This window comes from Myiozetetes cayanensis, unplaced genomic scaffold, assembly GCF_022539395.1.
Source record: "Myiozetetes cayanensis isolate MyiCay16 unplaced genomic scaffold, myiCay2020 scf4, whole genome shotgun sequence".
Taxonomy (NCBI): Eukaryota; Metazoa; Chordata; class Aves; order Passeriformes; family Tyrannidae; genus Myiozetetes; species Myiozetetes cayanensis.
Window position 1 is genome coordinate 55,720,812 of NW_026087631.1, and position 23,888 is coordinate 55,744,699.

Here is a 23,888-nt window from a genome sequence, read left to right on the forward strand (position 1 = left end):
GGTTTGGAAGTAGGAGTGGCTTTATTTTGGGCTTAAACTGAGGAGTGCAAAACATGCAGAGCAGCTCAGTACTGGTTTATGATCCTCGTGGCTGTTTTGGAAATGTGCTGCATACACAATGGCAAGTTTGTTAGAGAAGCTACCGTGAGGCTATTGTTATGGTGAAGGAACTGTGTCTTCCAGTTGTCAGGCTAAGAAGCAATGTACACTTTCTTATTTGAGAAAACATTTATTCCAAGCCTAGCTCATAAGGATGTATTTTCTTGCAATGGCTTGTAGAGGTTAATTCAGACAATTGAAATTATTAGAAAAGAAGTATTGCCTGGAAAATGAGAGTTATTCACCGAAAAACAGGCAGGTGTAGAGATTGAGAATGCATGCATGACCTTGGGCATCTGTACTTGATTTTTGAAAAACAGGTGTCTGTGGACAGTGTTTTATTGTTGAAACATTTTTTTTTTCATTTGGAGTTATTTGTTCCTTTAATATTAAAATCTTCTTTCATTTAAAAGAGGTGTGAAAGGCTGTATTAATTACTGGTCACAGACTCTGAAACAAAGGCCTGCAGTCAGACTGGCTAGTTACAGTGCACAGTTTGAGCCCAGTTGTAGGCCTAAGCATTGCTTCCTTTGTTGACTAGGAGGCTGTGAGAATCAGAAAGTTTCAGGTTACACCAGAGAAGGAGTCTTTTTAGGTGAAGCAGAGAAGTTTGAGACAGATTCCTTTGCCTGTAATTATTGCAAATCTACTATCTGTTTCCCATTTTATTCAAATGTAAAATAGTTGCCACTTTTCCAGGTTTGGAAAACTTATGTTTCCCAGAAATCTAGAAATGATACTTGAACAAATAAAATTTTTTCAGTAACAGGATTGCAGACAGAGTTAGCTGGAAAGGTAGGAAGCCTTGAGCTCAAGTATTCAAGCTAAGAATGAACACTGGACCTAAGAGAGTGTGGGACTACCATAATGGTAATTTCTACTACTGTGGGTAATGGGACTGCCTCACTGGTAATTTTTTGCTGTTTGACATCACAGATATTTAAAAATGATTACTATATTGTGTTTGATGAAGAAATTAATTACCACTGTTTTAAAATGCTGAAACCATCGTGGGGGTGGGGTGGGGAGGACTGACTTTCTACTGAATTGTTCTCTTTCAGTTATGCAAACCTTGGTGTATGTGAGTTATGCACCAGCTCTGCACCCCCTTGATGCATCTTCTCAAATGTGGAGAAAAACATCTCTTTACTCCTAAGTGATATTGTTGTGACAGGAGAGTGCTGTGGCACAGCTTCCAGCAGGCATATACTAGCCACCACAGTGTCAATACTTCAATTTCATTTCCTTGATTAGTGATTTAAAAATGCGATCCTCTAGGGTCTGAGTAACAGGAATGATTGGTAGCAGCTGGGACCTCATCCCAGAAATTACCTTGGGTCTGTGTAGCTGATGACTGTGAGAACTCTACAGGATGTCACTGAATAAAAGAAATGCAGTTTAGGTAGTATCAGTAACATTTTTCTTTGTAGTAATGATTTGAAAGTGTCATTGTTATTGCAGAAGACCACAGTGAAATTCACCTGAAAGACTACACAATTCTGAACAAGAATTCTATTCAAGAAAAGTTAAATTCAAAAAGTTGTTGACAGGAAGGAATCTTCTTTGAAAGCAAATAGAAAAACATCCCCTTGCTTTATTGACAAGAGCAGAGTTATCAGAGAGAGAGCAAAGGCACAGAAAGTGGTATGGAGAAGCAAGCTACAATTTTATGTATAAATGCATCTGAGCTTTCTAGTTTTCTCCATATAGGCATAATTTTTATGTCTGTTGGGTGGATTCAGGACACCAAACTGTACTTGAGTTTTTGGGTAACCAAATCCTATGATTCTGTTGCAGATGTGGTGGGTTTAGAAACATTATCCTTGCAAGTATGAAAGAGTTATCCAAGTACAAATATGAAGAAAGCACATAGGCAGTCTATGAATATATTTAAGCTAACATCACAATAAAATTTTTATGCCTAGTGAAAGTGAAGTTCCAGATTGTGGTCTGTAAAAATGTTTTAGAAATATATAGCAAAATATTTCTTTTTCTATTCTTACTATTAGAGTGGGCAACCCACTAGGTCCAGTGAGGAAAAAGACTTATGGCCTACGTGTAATTCTATGGAGATTAATTAGAACTGCAAAACCATATGATAGGAATGAATAAAGTGTATTTTTTCTAGAGACAAATGCTGAGTTCCAAAGCAGGAGGACAAGAAAGTGCATAAAATAACACCTTTTGCTTCTTGTGCAATAGAAATAGACAATTGGAATTTTGCTTGTTATGATCCCCAGAAATGGAGCAGTAATAAAATCTCAAAGTGGTTAAAACTTAAAAAAATAGGAAAAGACACCAGTGTGTCTATAAATAGATAGCTTTTAGTACTTGCAGTATACTGCTTGATATCTTTTTTCTTTATTTTTTTCAATTTCCTCTGTAAACAACCTGAAAGAAACATTAGAAGGAAACGAACCTCACAATCTGACCTCATTTGGTAGGTACCCAGCAAAAGAACTTATTTATGGGAATTCCTCTGGTAATTGCAGGCTTTTTGTTGGATGATGTTTCATTCCACTTTATACTATATGAAGAATGTGAACTTGCAGTAGAACTTTTTAGCAGCTCTGTTTACTGTAGTTGACATCTTCCATAAGAATGGAAAAAAAAAAAGAAAAAGAAGACATAGTGTGCAATAAATCGAACTCTGTATCTTTTGTATTTGTAATAGTGAAGAAGTTGGAAGCAATCATTTTACCTTTTTAGCAAATAAAGGGTAGAAGATATGGTATTTGCTGAGTAAATGTTTCAGAGAAAAATTATTTCAAGAAGACGGGCATCTGGTTGTAGAAAGATCATCTTACTACATATTTTTTCCTGTTACACAAATATTTCACATGTATTTGGGATGCATTTGGATGAAAACACAACATTCCTGACCCAGGTAGCAATATTTGTTTATAGTTTAACTTAGTTACTTTCTTCTTAAGTTAACTGTGTTCACAAAACTTCTGATTCTGCAAGGCATCATGCATTCTCAGCTTCCGTCCTCAGTCAACAGAAGCTGAAGAAACTTCGTATTTTCTCAGAAGATAGAGGAAACTTATCAAACAATATAATTCCTAGTCCTTCTGCCTTCCCTGGTGTCATCTCATGATTGTACAAGTCTGAGTTTAAATTGCTAGTTCTTTTCCAATAGCTTGGTTACAGTTGAAAAGAACATCAAGTAATGTTCCCTTTTTTGTGTCATGTCCTTCCCAGCGGCAGGTTTAGTGTTCACTGCATGTGTCTATTAAGCATTAATTCTTTAACTGTATTTAGTGAGAGAGAGCAATATGGTATGTACCAGTGCAAGAATCTTAATTCCTACAAAACATATGGCATAGAATTATCTACCTAAAGATGGAACAATCTGATAATAATTCGGTAGAGTGACATCTGTGCAATAAAATAAGATGCTGATCACACTGGAAAAGTAAACGCAAAAGTTGTATACTAACTATTCAGAAATCATCAGAAAACCATTACCATTCCTCCATGGAATGTTAAAATTTAATGATCTAATTTGGTCTTATCACATGCAATATAAATAAAAAATAACCCTATTAAGTATTCAGAGACCCATGCTGAACACAGAACTTTTAAATGCTGTTTTCCAGGATTTGGACTTACAGCACTTACATATGTTTAACAGGAAATAAGGGAAGAAAATTAGGAGAAAATAGTTCTAAATTAGGAGAAAATAGTTCTGTGGTCATTTCCATCCTTTATGGAAGCTGTTTACACATGCAGTTCTATATTTTGTATACTTCTCCTCTTGGCCCTACTGTCAGGCTATGTGATTTAAAATCAGTCTTTACTTTTGACCAAAAACATGTTACCACAAGGACATAATTACAGCTTTTGCCTGAATCAAATGAGAGTGATGATTCAGTGAGGGCAATGTGAAGTGTATTCATGTTAGAATGCCAGATCTGAAGTTAGAAAACTCGTGGGAATCAGAACATAGAGTTGTATTACCTGAATTCATGAAAGTCTGCAAGGAAGCATCACTTTTATTTTTGCATGCACACGAACATCAAGATGGTAGATCTTCTGTTTTAGACTTTGCAACTGAGGATATCATTTCTTTCGTCAGTTCTTCAAAGTCGAATGAAAATACCCAGAAATTGGAGACTGCATGGAAATTGAACTCAGTTCTGTTTCTAGAGTTACAATTCTTAACTAGAAGTGTTATAGAATGTAAGCTATTGTTTTCTTTAATTGAACTATAATTAGCTTTTTAGATATGCAGCAAGCAAGGAAAAGATCATTAAAATGATGGCAATACATAACAAATTCTGATTATTCTGCTTTAAACTGAAAACTACATTAAGGTAGTTCTCTGATAGAAATGGTTTAATTATCTGCCTACATAGAAAACTTATTGTAAGTATTTAACAGCAGAGTTGATGGCTGAATCAGTATACATTGTATTCAATATAGAATTAGAATAGTCATATATTTTTTCTTTTTTAAGTCTAATTTTCTCTCTTCAATTTACTGTGTCAAACAGCCACGAAAAAAGACGTTTGCATTTCTTAGTGGAAAGGAACTACTGTTGACATTTTTTGTTTATTTTTCTTTCCTTTTTTTTTTTTTCCTGAAGAAAGTGTTTATGAGTGTAGAACATGTTTATGTTAGTTTTCTTTTTGACAGTTAATAGATCGTAATAGGGAGGCATTTTTTAAGGCAGAAATAAAAGAACTGTGCATAGAGTGAATTCCTTTCACACAACTTTATTTACAGCGTTTTTTTATGTGTGTATCACTGTATAAAGCGTACAGATGTGTTTGGTTTTTTTTAAACTAGAAATGCAATTGGCTGGAATGAGGTTGAATTATCTAAGATTGGTCTTTGCTGCCTGTCAACCTATAGAACTGATACCAGCTTTTTTAATTATAGGTTTCAGGCTAGCTGCAAGTGGGGATAGAACATTTCATAGAAATGTATGTAACTGGTGCAAGTTAATACAGAGATGATGCAGAAATCTCTTTCACTCTCTGGGCATGTTCTGTCTGATTAATAGACTTTTCACAGATTAAAAAGCAAGCAGGATATCATACAGGACCGTTTGTTCGGTCTTATCAGTTCTTTCTCTGCCAAATCAAACCTCCTGTAAAAGCTTCTTGGAGGGAAAGGTATGTAACACTATTCTTTTGCATGAAATGCAAACAAGGTATTTCTGTGAAGTTAAAAACTTTAATTTTCAATAACACTTTTATTTATTTCAGGTAGGATAACAGTATTTTTTTAATAAATCTAAAATAAATTTAAGTGAGACTAAAAATCAGTGAAAGAATGCATTTTGTGGTTTGTAAGTGTAATGTGAACTCCTTGCATAATGTCTTGTGCCTGTCTGACTAAAACAAATATTCTGAAGGATCCGACTGCATCAGAAATACAGTGTTTAGGTTTTTATATTCACCCAAAATCCTTAGTTAAAAATATTTGTATTTAATATCCTAGATTAGCTGATTATGAAGAGGTGAATCTGATCACCTGACTGTCTTGAAAATATCAAAGAGTTACTCTTAATGACCTATTTATCCCAGTCATGGGGCTTAATCCACAGGAAGCTAGCCACATTTTGGTTTTTCCCTCAGAAGCTTCATTACTTTTATTAGACATTATGACTAGATAAATTCTTTATCTTCTTGCAGTGTTGTGGGAAAATATCTCCTATTCATTTGGCAGAAAAATTGAATAAGCAGCACATCATATTGTCACTCACAGGCAGAATCCTGATCTTTTGTCAAAACATAAGGAACAATTGGCTGATGGCAATTCTGATTACTTTAGAAAGTAATTATTGAAAGAAGGCTCATAGATCTCAAATGATCCTTTTATCTTTTACAGCCACCCAAAAGGAATAATGATAAAATGACACATATTCTTTGTTATGTGTTCTGTTTAATAAAAAAAGGGAAAAGACCTAAACTCAGGATACTGTTTGGTAAGAGCAGAGTTGTAATAACAGTGATACCTTTTGAAACTATGTGCTGCAAAAGATTGGCATTTTTGGGCAGTCCTCACTGCATTGTAACGCTGTCTTAGAGAAGGTTGTAACCCTTCTGCCTCCACTTATAGAGCCTTTTGTCCTACTCATATTAGAAAAGTGTTTTAAAGAATTTGCTAGCTACCATACTTTTAATTGTATGCAGATTTAAAAATACTAAAGCATAGTAAAGAGATTTTTATTTAGGCACACTTGGCATGTCAGGAGTCATCCCTAACTATTTACTGACAAAGACAAAACTGTTTTAGACACATGTGTTCACAGCCCCCTAATGCCAAAGAGTTGTAGTGGTCTCAGTATATATAAATTGGTGTAAACACATCAGTAATGCAGTCACCTAGCCAAGGAAGAGATGATACCTCTGTGCTTTGCAGCCACACAGATCTCTGGCCATACTATCATCCCAGCTTCAGAGAGTGGTTGGAGAATCTGTGTGGATGTATGAGCATGGGAGAAGGACCATGGATGTTTGTGGACATCCCAGAATGCTCAGGGTTTAGGACTTTGCTCTCTGACAAAGACCAAGCCAAGGTGTGCAGATCAACAGATGGGCCTCATTCCCTGGCAGTGTCTTCTGTGAAGCTTGTCCCCAGAACAGGGGGGATTCTGCATTCCAGGCATGGCAGTGGGATTTGGGGCTGGAGGAGCTGGGCTGCTGCTGTAAAGAGATGTTGAGGAAGGATCAGAGGGCTGTGACAGGGGGAATGACTGGAGTCATTTGGGTGTTGAGGTAATACCAGGGAGAGGGTTGTCAGCGTGGCCTGTGTCCATGGACCTGGCTCTGCTTCAGGTCAGGTGGCCTGGCTGATGGTCACAGGGCTGGGACAGCCATGCTCTGGTGCTTGCAGGGGGGAGGCTGGGAGAGTGTGAGACAGAGGGGCTCTGTTGCAGCATTTATATTAAAGTAGTTCATGGCATACTCCAGACATTTTCCCCTTTTGTTTTCCTACGCTCTTGAGACAGGGCTAGAAAGCATGGCTTGCAGTAGCTTGCTTTGATTTTGAGAGAATCATGCTCTGAAAAGCTTTGAATCTTTGTTCAAAGGCCATGAAGCCGATAATTTCCCAGCACCAGCACATGAAATTGGAGAACCCAAGCCAGCAACCAAGTTCCATGCAGCTGCTTGCCACCCCTGCCCCACTGGGGAGGATAACTGGAAAGAAAAGGATAAACCTTGTGGATTAAGATAAGAACACTTTAATAATTTTAGCAATAACAATAACAATAATAATAGTAATGAAAAAGAGAGAGAGAAAATTATACCTCTTCATAATTAGTGGGTTCATGTGAAGTGTACCAAGTGGTTTTGAAAGATGCATACTCTGGAAAGTTTCTGGATGTTCATTCAGGTTGCATGAAGGCCATAAGCTGCGCTCTCAGCAAGTCCAAGTGGACGACAGGTCCATCGGCAGGGCCGGCTGAGCGTTCCCCTGCAGTCTATGGGGCAGAGGTGTTGGAGTTCCTTGGAGCCCTCCCTTGGTCCCTCTCTGCCAGCCCCCTTCTCCCAGCAGTGGGATTGTTGTTGAGCCGTGGGCGCAGGTGGTAGCGCCGCGGTGGGGATCTGCTGCGCGCCCTCTGTCTGGCTGCGGGGCTCTGCTGGCGGGAGGACGAGGGGACCACGTACTCCTGGTAGTCGTCGTCCGCTCTCACCGTGTGCAGGATGCGGCCGAAGTGCTGCCGGCAGAGCGGGCACACGCCACGCACGGCAGCCCACTGCCGGATGCAGCTGAAGCAGAAGGTGTGCAGGCAGGGGATGACGTGGGCTGTGTCGTCCATGCTGTCCAGGCAGATGGGGCACAGGCCTGCTGCCACTGCCTCCCACTGCCTCTGGCTCGTGCCGGCCGTCATGGCAGAGCCTCTCTCCAGCAGAGCGTCTTCGGCTCCGGGTGCCGTGTTCTGCCAAGACACGTGCACAGTGCCTGAGCTTCTCTGGTGCCACAAATGGAACAGCAGAGAAGGCCCCAGGGAGTGGGGAGAGAGGGGAGACAAAGGCTTCCCACAGGGTCTGCTTGCAGGCCCAAAAGTGACTGCGAGCCCCACAGCGGCCTTCCCCATGTACCTGCCCCTCCACTGCCCCAGGCACGCACCCCATTCCAGGACAAACCCCCACTCCGCGCTGCCCCCAGACAGCCAGCTGGACTCAGGCTGGCACAGGTACCTGCAGGAGGAGGTCAGGGAAGGAGGAACTGTCTGGGACCCTCAGTGGTGCCCTCCTCCAGCTGAGGGGCTGGGGCAGCCCCGTGCAGGACCGTCAGCCCCCACGCAGGCCACATCTCTGCAGGGCAGAGGCACTGCCAGCGCAGGGCCACGGTCCTGCTGGAGGTCACACACTGCTGTGGCACCTGTGGGAGGCCAGGGCCAAACGTGCTGACCGCAGGAGCCTGTGGCACCCCAGCTGTGGCCTACTGAAGACAGCAAACACCCCAGAGGAGGAAAACCCCTGTTTCATGGCATGTCGGCCACTTTTGGTGGCCTTAAAGCCCCAGTTTAACCTTAGGCTTGTCAGGTCCTGTGGTGAGAGTGCCCCTGCACCTTGTCCAGGCTGAACTGTCTCAGCTCTCACAGCTTTTCCTCAGAGATATTCCAGTTCCTTCACCCTGTTTGTGGTCCTTCCCTAGGTTCTCTCCAGTAGCTCCTCATCTCTCTCGGACTGGAGAGCCCAGAGAGGGCCCAGCACTCCAGGTGAGGCCTGGCGGGCTGAGGGCAGGGACGCACAGCTGGCCCATGTCCCCACCCGGTGTCCCCCAGCTGCCCCTGGGCCTTCCCTGCCAGGCCGCTGCCTGCCCCACTGCCCCACGTGTTGGTGAACAAGGTTATTCCTCCCCAGGTGTGGCGTTTGGCATTTTCTGTTGCTGAACTGTATGAGGTTCCTTTTTGGCACATTTCTACAGCCATCTAAACTAAATTATTAAAAGAAAATAGTTGGTTTGGGAAACACTAGTGATAAGCCAATAGTAAGAATATCTAGATTAAAATATTTCCCCACAATAAGGTGGGGAAATACTATCTTTGAGGGAGACCAGAGGAAAGAGGAACAAGAATGCAGAATTTATTTTTCACTTTTCTCATAGGCGAAATGGTGGGAGGGGATGTATGGGATCCAGTGGTGGGATCCAGTTGTATTCTCTGCAGGTGATACAAAGCAATTGTACTAGTATGTCATTGCTTTCTGATATATTTTATATAGATAAATAGACATATATAAATAAGTAGGTAAATATGGACACATTGGTAATGCAATCTTTGATGAGTGAGACTCTTTTCACTAAGAAAATGATATATTTTGTGTTAAGAAGAAGCACCATAATTTGACCATCTAAATGTAAATCCTGTTTGAGACAAGACATTTTTAACCTACTACCTAAATGATGATAAAGGCAGACTTTGTCCTGTGTCTTACAGGACTTTACGTTGAGGCAGCAAATCTGTTTTAGCTCATTTAAAATTAAAGCTCATCTTTTGCAATAAAGATTTATGTTAAAGATGATAGAACTGCAGGTAGTACACAACATAACTGTAGCTTGGTGACAGTTAACAATAATCAGAATGATTTAAAAATATTTTCATGAAAGCTTTATGATAGAAACTTGGGGTTAGGGAATTATAAAAAAAACTGTTAAAAAAAAGTGATTTGACAAAAAGAAGGAAAGGCAAAGGCCTACATACATTATCATTTTTCTTCTTCATTTTTCCTTCGTTTTTTACTTTGCTTGAGTGAAAGGAAATTCTGTTGCTTTGAATGGTCTGTCATTTTTTTTCATTAAGACTTTAAATTGAATGCAGTCTCTGTTTACACTGAGTCTTTCTGTTTGTCTATCATATTTGTTAGTTGGAAACTCATATTTTCTAGGAATGGGTTCAATTTTCCATGACTATTGGCAGATGTTTCTCTAGTATCTTCAGTGACAATGATGTATTTGTTGATAACCGAGTGCTTGCTAAAAGGGATTTTGCTTTGTGTTGGTGAGTCTGGTTTTTTGTTTGAGAGCTTTAGTCAACAGAAACATACTCCATTTCTTCCAAAAATGTCTAGGGGTAGCTTCACTTTATTTTGAATGCATACTCCCTGAAGTGAATTTTTCTTTGGTTCAGTTACTCTTTCCTCTCTGTATAGGTTAAATGCATAATGCTCTGTTTCCACTTCTTCGAATCATATTTTTGCAAGTTATATAATTGAGTAATTTTAATAGTTGAGCCTCGTGTTCTATGATAGTAGCCATTATAGTTTGGTTGTGAGTAGATTTCATTCTTTAAGTGCAGGTACTGTTTTTATGCTCAACCTGCCACTTCAGTACCAAGATAGGAACATTTGAGGAGATTGGTTCATTGGCCTGCAAGATGGTTTATAGCAAGACTGTGTCAGTGTCTTCACTGGAAAAAGCAGTTTTTATTTATTAGAGGAAAAAATTGTAGAGAATTCTGCTGTTTCTCTCTTACTGATGTTATCTGCTACTTTCTCTTTCTCTACTGCCTCCCCAAACGTAGACAACCTGTGTCTCAAAGCCTCTCTTCCCAGAGTGTCAAAACAACCTCAACACAGCATTGTTCTGAGTCACTTCGTTTACTTAACACTGGCAGAAACTCTTCTTTCCTTTTGAAGTTCCTTCTAATTGGGTCCTTTTTCTTTGCATAATTTGCTTACTTGGTTTTTTTTTTTTTTGAGAAGGGGTTGGAGAAATGGTTCGGGGTTTTTTGTTGTCATTGTTTGGGTTTTTGGTGGTTTTTTTGTATGATAGGTTGGTTGGTTTTATAAATATCACAATGCTTTTTGCTTACTTAGTTTGGATTTAAATAGTGGTAGAACATTACATAACTAGTTTATTTCCATCTTCTGTTAAGAGGTAAGCTACATAAATGGATAACTGCAAATTATTAGACATTTTTGAGGTTTTATTACCTTTTAAAATCCATGGTAGGACCATATAATTTTCACTGATATTTTTCTGCTCTCCTTTTTTCTCTCTCTGTAATAGAATTTGAATAATAGGAGAACCTTGAAAAAAATTATTTTAATACCTGGGAAAATCATTATCTTTTCCTCTTTTCAGTTTAGGAATCAGGTCTAATATCTGGAACAGGGTACTGAAAATCAAATATATTCCTGTCAGTTCTGACAGTGGCTTGCCTTGTGACCATGACAAATAAGCCTTTATTTGGTCTGGTTTCTTCTCTGTTATCAGGAAGAAACAGTAATATTTTGCAAAGCATTCTGAAATTCCTGAAATGTAGGTGTATAAAACTACGTATCTTTTCATTATCTGTTGGAAGGTTTTCTAAATATTGTTCTGCTTTGCTGAGCAAAAATACAAATGAAATTGGATTTTAAGAGTTATGTTGTCCGAAAACAATTTAGAATAAATATGGTTGGTGTTAATTTCTGTAGGCCTTATCCTCTGAATTTTCAGTTACGAATAAAACTTAACAATTGGAACAAGGAGGTTATTGATATACAAATAAATAGTGGTTCATTTAGTCTGCTGATAAGCTCAGCATTTACAGAAACTACAAAGATGCACATGACTGATGAATTTTGGGCATCTAAGCCTTGGAAAAAATGAACCAAGCTTTTGCAAGTATTTATCATATGCCTTAGAGAAACATTGAATATGAAGGTGCTTTAGATGCTTCACATGAGACTTGGCCAGAGCTTTTTCCTCTGATTGGAATTTCTTCACATTCTTTTCCTTCCTCCGGGCAGAATTCATTATGTACTGTGATTTACCACTGATAACATTAGTTTGCTGGCTTAAACATCCCCTAATACAATGATCTAGATGCTAAAAGGTGAAATCTGAGAAAAAAGTAACATGAAATTTTAGAACATCTTCAAAATGTTTAGAAAAAATTATTTTCTGAACTTTAAAAAGTAATTTATCATTTTATTAATATAAGGACTCCATTTTCTGTGCTATGCTTAAGAAGCAACACTGAGAAATGCTCAACAGTTCTAAAGTTTTATACAGTAATGGTTTTTAGTTTTCAGCATGATTTGCCTGTGAGCATTATCATATGTAAATACAACCATAATTTTAAATAATGGCAACTAGATTTGGAGCTCTGTAAAATTTGAGTTGTAGTGGAAAAAAAAAATTCTATGTACTCATTTGGTTCTGTTACCATGAATCTTCAATTATTATTAAATTCAAGCCTGAATTTCAAAAACGCTTCTCTAAGTCCTGACAGTAAATCGACTTGCTGGAATTACTTACTGTATCAGTACAAACTAGCAATGTTAGTAGTGATACACAGGTAGACGAATTTTGCCAGAAAATGGTCTTAAATAATCCAGTGGAAGTAACAGTTTATTTTAACTGATAAATAGCTATCCAAAATAACAGAAATGTTCTTGTTCCTCAGCCCATTTGCTCATACAAGGTGTTTGTCTTCCCAGAATCCCCTTTAATCTACAACATGTGGAGTTCTAATTTGACATTTTTCCCCAGCTGGTATGTTGGAATAGAATTTTAAGATTGATAACTTACCGATTTTCTTTTGATTTTTTGAGAAAAGAGAAGGCACTAGGTTTCCTGTTGTATTAAAATCTTACCTGCAATATGTTATTATTATCCCTTTGCCGTAATTAATGAGCTAAGGGTAAATGCGATTTATAGGAATTGTTGTAGTTGGGTCAAACTTTCTGTAAGTAAACCCATGATAATGACTGTAAAATTTGTGTGAACAAGATGAACAGTGACACGGTCATTTGTCAGTATTAGGTATTGCGCAACTACAAGTCATTGTTTATAATTTTATATCATCATCATCATCATGTCTAGGCTTCGCGAATGAAGATTTGAGAAGGGCTCTATCCACGCTTGCTACAAGCACGCTGATGGCTAAAAAGGCCAATGCGAGATAGACAAGTCCGGTTGCAGAAGGCACAGCAGAAAGACTCCCCAGGTGATATCGACAAGACGCGATTCTTTCTGCGTTGTCTTTTCTCCTCGAGAGTGATCCTGCGTGTGTTCTCAAAAGCAGCAGCAGCGTTATAGATGGTGTGTCTCCAGGCCTCCCGATTGGAGGCCAGGGTAGACCAATGGTGGTGATCAATATGGCCAAGGATGAGGGATTGTTTCACGCAGTCCTTGTATCTCCTCTTTGGGGCTCCTCTCTTGCAGCAGCCAGTGGCAAGTTCCCCATAGAGCACGATCTTAGGGAGGCGGCAGTCCTGCATCCTGGAGACGTGCCCTGCCCAGCGCAGCTGTGTTCTCAGCAGCATGACCTCAATGCTCGTGACTGCTGCCTGTTCAAGGACAGACGTGTTGGTCACACAGTCAGTCCAGTGGATGTTTAGGATTGCACGGAGGCAGCGCTGATGGAAGCGTTCTAAGAGATGCAAGTGGTGGTGGTAAATGACCCATGATTCGGATCCATATAAAAGAGTAGACAGTACAATGGCTCTGTAAACGCTGATCTTTGTACTTCTCTTCAGGTGTTTGTTTTGCCACACTCTTTTATGGAGTTTACTGAAAGCTCTGTATGCCTTTGCTAACCTGTTGTCTATTTCTGTATCAATCTTACCGTCTGAGGAGATGATGCTTCCCAGGTAATTAAACTACTGGACTGATTTGAGCTCTGTTTCACCAATGGTGATATGGGGATGATGGGAGACTTCCTGAGATGCAGGCTGATAGAAAACTTCTGTCTTCTTCAAGCTGACTTCCAGCCCAAAAAGCTCAGCAGCCTCTGCAAAGCAGGAATGTTAGAAGCTGCAGAGCTACTTCTGTATGGGCAACAAGGGCAGCGTCATCAGCGTAAAGCAGCTCACGGACAAGATGATTTAAGGTCTTAGTGTGGGCCTTCAGTCACCTTAGGTTGAGTAGACTCCCATAAGTACGATATCGAATGTAGACACCGTTTTCATCATCGAGGTCTGCCATGGCCCTTTGGAGCATCATGCTGAAGAAGACTGTGAAGAAAGTTGGTGCGAGAACGCAGCCTTGCTTCACACTGTTGGCTATTGGAAACGGCTCAGAAAGTGCGTCGCCATATCTGACTTGACTCATGAAGCAAGATGATCATTTTGAGGAACTTGGGAGGACATCCTAAACGTTCCAAAATCTGCCACAGACCTTTTCACCTGCTCACAGTATTGAAAGCCTTGGTGAGATCAACAAAGGTAACATAGAGTCCTTTGTTCTGTACCCTGCACTTCTCTTGCAGTTGTCTGAGAACAAATACCATGTCTGTGGTACCTCTGTTGGCTCGGAAACCACATTGGCTTTCAGGTAGAAGATCTTCTCCTATAGTGGGTATTAATCTTTTCAGAAGAATTCTTGCAAGGATTTTACCAGCAATGGAGAGCAGAGTAATACCTCGGTAATTTGAGCAGTCTGATTTATCTCCTTTCCTCTTGTACAAGGTGACAATGACAGCATCACAAAGGTCTGAAGGCAGTTCACCTCGTTCCCAGCAGCGCACCACAAGTTCATGAAACTTAGCATGGAGTGCTTGGCCACCATGCTTCCAGGTTTCAGGTGGAATTCTGTCAACCCCAGCTGCCTTGCCGATTTTCACCTGCTGTATTGCTTTAAGAGTTTCTCCCATGGTGGGGGCAGTATCCAGTTCAGTTTTCATTGGTTGTTATGAAATGTACTGCATTGCTGAGTCTTGAACTACATGGTTAGTACTGAAGAGAGTCTGAAAGTGTTCAGACCATCGATTCAAAATGGAAACTTTATCTGTATAGAGAAGCATTTGGCTATCTGCGCTGAGTAAAGGGCTTTGAACCTGGTGTGTAGGACCGTAGGCTGTTTTCAGAGCCTCATAGAATCCCCTGTAGTCACCTGTATCTGCGCATAATTGGATTTTTTCCGCTAGATTGGTCCACCACTTGTTCTGGATGTCATGAAGTTTCTGTTGTAGCTTGCTGCATGAGAGTCAAAAGGCTGCTTTTCTTATATGACAAGGTCGATCTGCTCTAATTGCCCATGAACTGTCACAACTCAACATCAACATCACTGCTCTCAGTGAAATTCATCTCTATGAGGAAGGCAGCCTTAGAGAACATGGTACCGGTTATACACTCTACTGGTCAGGTAAACCCAGTTCTGAAGGGCATCTCTCAGAAGTTGGCTTCATGATTAAAAACTCTATTGCCTCTAAACTCGAAAATCTGCCAACTGGTCATTCTGATCGTATTATCTCCCTACGCCTCCCACTACACAACAAGCAACATGCTGTTCTCTTTAGTATATATGCCCCAACCCTCCAAGCCGACCCTGCTGAAAAAGATAAATTCTACAACGACCTACACTGCCTTATCCAAAAGGTTCCTGCAGATGATAAGATCATTATCCTTGGTGATTTCAACGCCAGAGTAGGAAAGAACTCTGAAGCCCTGAAAGGAGTACTAGGCAAGCATGGTGTTGGGAACTGCAATGATAATGGTTGCCTTCTGCTAGAGTTTTGTGCTGAGCAGCAGCTTACCATCAGCAACACTATCTTTCAGCAGAAAGATAGTCTGAAGACAACCTGGATGCATCCCAGGTCCAAGCACTGGCACCTCATTGATTATATCTTGGTCCAACAGAGAGATATCCGCGATGTTCGTCACTCCCACGTGATGCTGAGTGCAGAATGCCAAACAGATCATTTTGTGCGCTGTAAACTTAACCTCCACCTTAAGTTCAAACCTAAAAAGGGCAGCATTCCTAGAAGGAGACTTCAAGTTAACAGTCTTCAAACAGCTACAGTGAGGGACAGTTTCCAGGCAGATCTTCAGTCCAGGGTCAAAGTTCATTCCATAGATCACTCTCCTGTAGAGCTTTGGCATCTTATTAAAAATAGCATTCTGCAGTACTCTGAAGAATCCTTAGGGTTCTCCTTCAAGAAAAACAAGGACTGGTTCGATGAAAACAATCATGAGATCCAGGAATTGTTGAGTAAGAAGAAAACTGCTCATAATTTTATATATTTTTATTTTATTGCACAGACTGTTCACTTTCTTATTTTAGGAGGTATTATGGTTAATTCTGTTCTACTGTGGATAGAAATTGGTTTGTTTAAAATAAATTCTTATTTCATATGTTCAGAATAATTCCATTTGCAAATACAGAAGTTGGTAGACAGTTCAAGGTATGGGATAGAAGCTCTCATTTTCTGTGTCTGGGTAAATGCAGTCCAAAGGCACTAAGAAAGGAAACAAAAGAGAGCTAAGAGAAGGAAGGAGTAGGGGCCAGTTGATGCACAGCAGAGAGGTAAAGACTCCAGGCAAAGGGTTTATGTTCTATATATCCCATTCCAGGGATGGACAGAGAAATGAATGTGACTGTGAGACGAAAAGAATTCAGACTAGAAGTACAGAATAAAATCAGAATGAAGAGAAAAAGGTTAGTAGCTTATAACTAAATCTTTTGAGGGGTAGGAGTTATGCCATGGACAACACCAGTACAGGATAAAGTAGGGCTGTGAGGTGGAGCATTTAAGAAGAGATGGGGTTTGTTCAGCTGTGTCTTCTCATACTATTTCTGTTGTCCCGCTTTCAAAGGAATTCCAGGAAACTGGCCACATTTTTGCAATGACAACTGATGCTGATGGAATCAGTTCTATATAATATAAACTGAGTCTTTTTTTGTAGGAATGTGTAGGTGGCATTATGTGTAACTGCGAAATAAATTAGAAATAAGAATCAAGAAAAAAGCCAGATATTTTGTAATGCACTATTTAAATACTGAACTACTTACATAATATTGCAGGCTATTTACTTTTTCATATATAAGTACAAGCAATGAATTTATTAGAAATATTTTTTCTATTATATAAAAAGAACTCCTAAGAGTGGTGTTTTGAATTTGCGTTTTTGTTACATGTGACTGGAGGTGTCAGGGAAAAGTAAGTGTTCTCTCTCAGATTTACCAAAGGAAGGTTTGCTTTCTTGAAGCTTGCACAGGTGGCTAACTGATACCAAAGGTTTCTGCAGCACTGCCTACAAGCTGCCAGAAGGTCAGTGTGAAAATATATCACAACCCAGCTCCATAGCAAAGAACAGTTAATGTTACCAGGATTTATTAATTCCTGTCCTCCTATCAAGTACCTGTCAAGCACTTCTGTGGGTAGTCCACAGGAAACAGTTCCAGTCATAGCACCTTCAAAATGTTTATTATCAGAAAGCATTTTTTTTCATTGTTTGAACATTATTCATTTAAAGTATTACAAGAAGAGTGCAATACATTGCATGAAATAGTCCATTATTGTGCAGTTTAAGTTTAGCTGGTAAGAGGAATCTAAATTATTTAAAATGTTTGTCTCCAGTACATCACTGCTGTTGATAATGTGAAGAAGGCTTTAGTCATCATAAGCAGTTAGGAATTAGTATCACTGAAAAATAGCTTGATTAAATAATTTGGAGTATGCTTTGTGGATTGAGACTTATATAGCTTTTAAAGAAAGTTACTAGCCTAATACTTGCATCATCCTACTAATTTGTTGCTTTCTTACATGTTTTGTAAATATTCATTCTCTCTTTTTAAAGAACAGAACTTTTCATGGTTTCCCTTGACTGTTAGTCTCCACATGCTGTTCCACAGGTGTGTAGAAAGACTTTAGTTGGTGCTTTTTTTTCTGAAATAATTATGTAAGTGAAAGAAAAAATTTAGCCTAATGAAGTACTACTATTCGTCTTCAAATTAATACTTTGGAAGACTAAAATAGATTTTGGATGTAATGAAAATCACGTTTTAATTAAGAAGATCCAATACTTAGTGCAAAAGGTCCAAAATCCTTCAGATATTTTAACCCTAGTGTGTTAAATATTGTAACATTGTAGGATAATAACTAAAGTTTTGGTGGAGAAGATGCTATTGTGAATAAAGACAGAAGTTCATGTCACAGGTATAACTTCATTGAACTAGAAGGAAAAAATGCAAATCATAACAACTTGACTCTGGATATGCATTTCTGTGCTTAAAACTATGGTACTAAGAAGCACTACTACCCTTTTCCTAGTCAAATAATAAAATAAACCCTCATTTTGCTTTGTGTTGCGGCAAAACACGATATTCTCTATAGATGGAGTATTTTTATGTCAGTTTTAAAAATTCAGTGATTCTGTTTGACGAAAGAGTTTAATAATAGCGATAAAAATTTGAAAGACCTGTTAGACATATACTTGGTTCTTAATGATATAAAATATTTTTCCAATATTTCAGGTATTTTAAAATAAGTCTAGAAGCTTGTTGTGTACTTCTTCGTATTTTCCTGAATCAGAGTCCCAAATGGGGAGAATTAAACCTTTTTTTTTTTTTTTAGTACAAAATAATTATCCTTTTTTCATTCACAAGTAGCAGGTATTTGAAAAAATTCATTTGTCTGAGTTTGTATCTCCTAGGTAATTTTCTCAGATCACAAATATATCTCACATGTAATGTGAAGTTCATTCTGTGAAGGTTTGCAGCTACTTATAAATTTTAGTTGAATTGCTTACTGCCAAGTTGGATCTTCATGGTAAGAAAATAAGAATGATCGTAAGTGTGTCATCAATAATGTTAATAGTAAAAATTTAATAGTAAGAATTGGGAAGGAGTTCTGTACTCTTAAGTATTCTGATTGATGAATAAGTATCAGACTAATTCTGTTGCATTCTAATTGTTTCCAGTACAAAGGCTGTGACATTTAGCTATGGCAAAATCAGCTGCATTTTACATGGCAGTCTAACTATTTTGATTTTGCATTTACTTTTAAAGGAATATTAAAAGATGTTTCCAAAATTACTGTGAATCACAGAAGTATTTTAGTAGACATTGGTATGTTCATTTTGTGAAACCTCTCCTAAGAGGTTTCTTTAGCTGAATAATATTTAGTTTTGTTTTGGAAAGAATCTTTAAGTCACTTTCTTATACTTGGGACAGGAAGCCATAAAACTGCTAGCTCCAAGCCAGTCACATGAGAAAATAATCAAAAACAGTAAAAACCATCATCACCATCAGAGAACAGAAGATCCTGCAGACTATTTGTCAAGCAATAGTGTTTTGTTGTGTGGTTTGGTTTTGGATTTTTTTGTGGTTTTTTTTTTTTTTTTTTAATGGAATCATTTTAGGGAATATGACTAGAAATTGTTTGGAGAACATATCTACTGTTGTTGTCTGATATGATACTTCCAAGTATTTCCACCCTTCAGTGCTGAAAAGCCTGTCTTCCTCATTTTCAGGCATGCACTGGTACTGTTGAGCATGATGTTTCTCTATTGCTTTTTACTCTGAAGTGTATATTTTTAAAAGTTTTAAAACTTCTAAGAAATTCTACTGCATTTCTAATACCTGCCTGGGTTTTTTAAGTCTTTAGCAGTAGTTATATTAAAATGTAGTGGAAACTTATCAAAGATTACTGAAAGACAGAAATTGTGCTGTTTAGACATGATTTATTTTGAGTATTTTCTTATATTATTAGCATTCCATCATACAATCTATTTTATTTCTTGATATATTTTCTTCCTTAATGCTTCAATGCTAACTTAAGAAATTATTTTCTTCCAAGGAAGTGGAAATCTTGGTGTTTAACAGCAAAATTTTTTCTTTAATAATGATTTTTTATCAGACTGTAGCAACAGGGTTTGAATGTAAAAAGATTTTGTGTGTAAAAAGGAGAGAAAATCCAGTGTTCCTTGTCTTTGTGTTACAATTTTATTTTTAAATGTTAAAAGTATTACAGTGGACTTCTATGCACTTTTCCATTGTACAGAAGTGTCTTAATTGCTTTTTTGTTACTGTTCATTGCAACTGATCAAGGACTCTCTGAAAGAGACATACTATTTCAAATATGTTTAAGTTTTTTACAGAGAGTTTTTATTAGTATGTCTACGCATGTTGTTTGAAAAGGGAAAATTCTGATGGTATTTTGGGTAAAAACTATAATTAAAGACAGCTGCATAAAATTATGGTTACTGCATTGAATTTTTTTACTTCTTTACATTCCATCTCCCATTAGATGGCAGTGTTGTGAATGTACAGCATATTGATGTTAACATATTGAAAGGAATGCAAGCATTTTTTATGTATCTCAGATGCCTTTTCATTATGTATCTTATGAATTTCAGGAGGAGGAAGGGTGAACGAGAAATGATAGATGGAAGTAGCAGATAAAGAAATTTGCATTCAGTGCACGGAAACCTAACTAGTAGAAAAGTTGCATTCAGTCCTTTGTGTGTTTCAGGTTTCCTATGATTAAACGCCCTCCTTGTTTAAAAAAAAATAGTAGAACTGGTTGTAGTAAACCATAGAGCCAGGCTATGCACTCACCAGGTTTATCTAAAAGAAAACAGTGTCTCAGTTTTGCAGTGTAAGCTTTATTCAGCTATAGCAAAGTTCTTTAAAAGTTTTTCTGTTTAAGACTGTAAGTTTTAGCCAATCAATTTGCTCTTAGTCTGAAAAAATTGTGCTGACTTTGATGTGGCAAGGTTTTGGTAGTGGAGGTACTGCAGCAGTGGCTAATAGCAGAACAGATCAGGAGCTGTCCACACATTGGACAAAGTCAGATCTGGCTGACTCCAAAATGAACCTGCTGCTGCCTAAAGCTGAACCTGTCAGGAACTCTGGTGGCATTCATGTGATAACAAATTTAGAAAGAATAAAAATCACCATGCAGCAACTGTGAGAGAAGGGAGTGAGGAAAATGTGAAAGAAACATCCCTGCAGACACCAGTCAGGAGTGAGGTCTGGGAAAAACAGGCATGAGGGAAGCTAGGTTTAATTTTGCTCTCATTTCTCACTGCCTCTTATTAATTTGCAATAAATTAATGTAATTCCCTCAAGATGAGTCAAAGACGGTAATTGGTCAGTGATCTTCCTGTCCTTATCTCAACCCATGAAATTTTTCATCTTATTGTCTCTCTCTGTCCTGGGGGACACCTGAGGAGAATGAGAGAGCAAGTTGATGAACACCTGGCAGTCAGACAGGGTTAATCCACTATGATAGTTTATGTGTTGTAAGCATATTGATTTACTTAATGCAGTCTCCTACTTTTATGTATTTTGAGGTATTACGTACAGTCACTTTAGTCTGTAAATTGATTCAGAATCTGCAATATTCCAAAGGAAGACTCCTCCTTTGCATTTTCATGACCACTGAGATTTTATTCAAATAGGTGTAACGTATTCCACTCACCTGCATCATTTGGAAAGAAAAACAGTGCAAAAATCTTTGAGGGACTAAAGTCAGGAAATAGAGTAAAGTTGATGAAGAAAGTACTGCATGAGTACTTTAGGGTGTGTATTGCACAGCAGATCAGATTACACAGTTATAGAACACGCTTCTAGACCTTAGATGTAATGCTTCTCACTCTCACTTCTTTTTTTCTCTTTCTAAAAAAACCGGGCAAAACTGTAACTTTATGTGGCACTTGTATGGATTTATGTTTTAGAGTTCAGTGCTGAGACTGTATGTTCCTGTAAAGACCTTTGGGTCACGTGGACACTACATGAGTTACTTTTAAAAATAGAATTGTGATGTCACTTAAGACAGATGCAGTCTCTGGATTCAACGTGGAAGTTTTCTTAAAACTATAAAAAACCAGCTAATAGAGCAGAAGGAAATGCTATTCATTTCTTTTTTGTCTTAACTGTAGGAAATAATGAAACAGTGGAATCCTAATGTGACATATTGTTCAGATAGTATCTTCTCTTGAATAATCCTTTCCCTCTGAAAATTGAGAAGAAGGGAAAAGGAAAATTTTGATTAAAGTAGAATTGGTTTCCACATGTGGGATTTTTATTCAGGACTTTTTTAACTGCAACTGTGGCATATTTCTTTACATGTCACTTACAAGTTCCTGTCTTCTCTTGCAGTGCACTTGTAGGAAAGACATGGTGTCAATATCCATGGATATCTTTGTGAGGAAGTTTCAACCACACAGGTACCAGCTGTGGAGACAAGGCAAGGATATATATACCATTGATCATACAAAACCAACTCCTGAATCAACACCTGAAATAAAGGCCTGGTTACAGAGAAGAAAGAAAATACAGAACTTTCCGAAGAGGTATGAGGTTTCTTTATCCTTTATTCAATTGTCTTTATTATGATGTTGCTTTCTTTTTGTTTCCTTTTGGCCACTTTCTTTGATGTTGTCCTAGTTTTGACCAGGACAGAGTAAATTTTCTCATGGTAGCCATGAGGGGAGGAGCTTGGAGCCATGTGGGTCTGTCTAGGTTAGTTTTCTCTACCACCCATGCCACCACTCCAGGGCAGAAGTATGGGATTCTCACTTCCAAGAGGAAGGGGATGTGGTGTGTGCAGAGGGCCCAGGAACCGCAATGTTCTTTGTCTCAGAAAACTGTGCGGCAACAGGTTGTGTCGGTTGGACTCCGTGAGCATTTTTATGTAATCACCCTCTTATACACTTCTGTTATTACTGTTGTTGCTCTTACTGTTCATTTTCTTATTTCATTGCTGTTTCCTGTAAATTGTTATCTCAACCCATAATCTCTGCCTTTTCTCTCTCTCACAGGAGGGAGAGAGGGGAGGGGAGTGGCTGCATGGAGTTTATTTTTCAGCTGGGCTTAAACCACAACACATTTTCTTTAAATCCATTTACTTTAGATGAAAATTGTTTTTTCTGTTTTCTGTATTAAGATGAACTTGGGGACAAACAAGTCTGTTTCAGAGTGACTGTGAAAAATCAATTCAGCTTAGAAGTTATGTATATAGCTACAGTTAATGATTACAGAGAGCATTAACATGCATTCCAGTGTTGCATTTATAATATTTATTTAGTAAAGATTACTGGTGTTTTAGTAAAGATTCCAAGGTGTGGATGTCTGCCATTGTTTCTAGTGACCACTGCAACCAAAAGACAAGGGAGAAGTCTATAAAGACCTGAGGTAAAGGTTAAATGGGAAAAACTTATCATAAAGCTATGGCAGAATCCCGTCAGCTGTATAAAGTCTCTAGTAAAAGTCTTAGCCCTCACTACCACCTTATACTCTCACAAGCACTGCAGCCAAAACCTGTCCATGTCTAGCAGAGGTCAATGGCAGATCATAATCTGGCATAGGAAAGGCCTAAATCTGAGTTGTTGGTCCCGACACTACTAAGAAAATTAGGAGAATAAGGTCTTTCAGCTTGTCATTGAAGCTGTAAAAGCTCTGACCTGTTAAAGCAATTTCATAGCTAATTTCTTGGTATGCATTGTGTTTTTGTTTGCATTGCACAAACATTTTTTTACACTTGTGCTTTCCTGTCATACTGAACAGGATCTTTATGGATTTTCTTCTTCATTATCTATTAAACATCTACTGAATTTCTAGCCAAAGGTGGGCAGTTTTATTGGTATCTGCTTAACTGCATAATGCAGTTTTCTGGGTTGAAGGTAATACTGAATCATTTTACAGTGTAGTTACTTTTTAAATTTGGTTTTAAAAACCAAAATTTCTATGTTTTCTTTGTACGGTAATGCATTTTTTGAGGAAAAGGATGGGAAAATCAATCTGTGAAGAAAAGGAGCAACTCTCACTGTAGTGAAACATTATAACCGGGTAGGAGAGGTCTGTGAGGTAGAATCACTTCTTGAAGACAACCACTGAAGCAGTTGAACAGCCAATTTGTTAGTGTAATAATAACCTGGACTCACAGAGAGAGTGATTCTGTTAGCCAAGTGAGTGCCATTTTGTCCTGTAGTAGGTTTCCCTGTATGTATTGTACAGTGGACATGCAAATTCCCAATTGCACTAGCAGTGATTTATTTACTAAGTACCCTTACAGATAGCCAATTTTGACTGAAAACAAAGACTTTTTAATAATTATGTTGAAAGTTTTATCATAGGAACACATGGGCTGATTTATGCACTTAGCCCTT

The 23,888-nt window shown here is 38.4% G+C and overlaps 1 protein-coding gene across 4 annotated transcripts in view; it reads left to right on the plus strand.

Annotated features, from left to right (window-relative positions):
* Positions 1 to 23,888, plus strand: part of KDM4C (lysine demethylase 4C) — a 260,992-nt gene that overhangs the window by 111,574 nt on the left and 125,530 nt on the right. For all 4 annotated transcript variants that reach the window (XR_007630468.1, XM_050328708.1, XM_050328710.1 and 1 more), the window contains one exon: positions 21,880 to 22,073. Coding sequence is in view for 3 of the 4 variants with exons in the window: in XM_050328708.1 (XP_050184665.1) it covers positions 21,880 to 22,073 (194 nt within the window). In the remaining variant the exon portion in view is untranslated. The remainder of the gene's footprint in view (positions 1 to 21,879; positions 22,074 to 23,888) is intronic.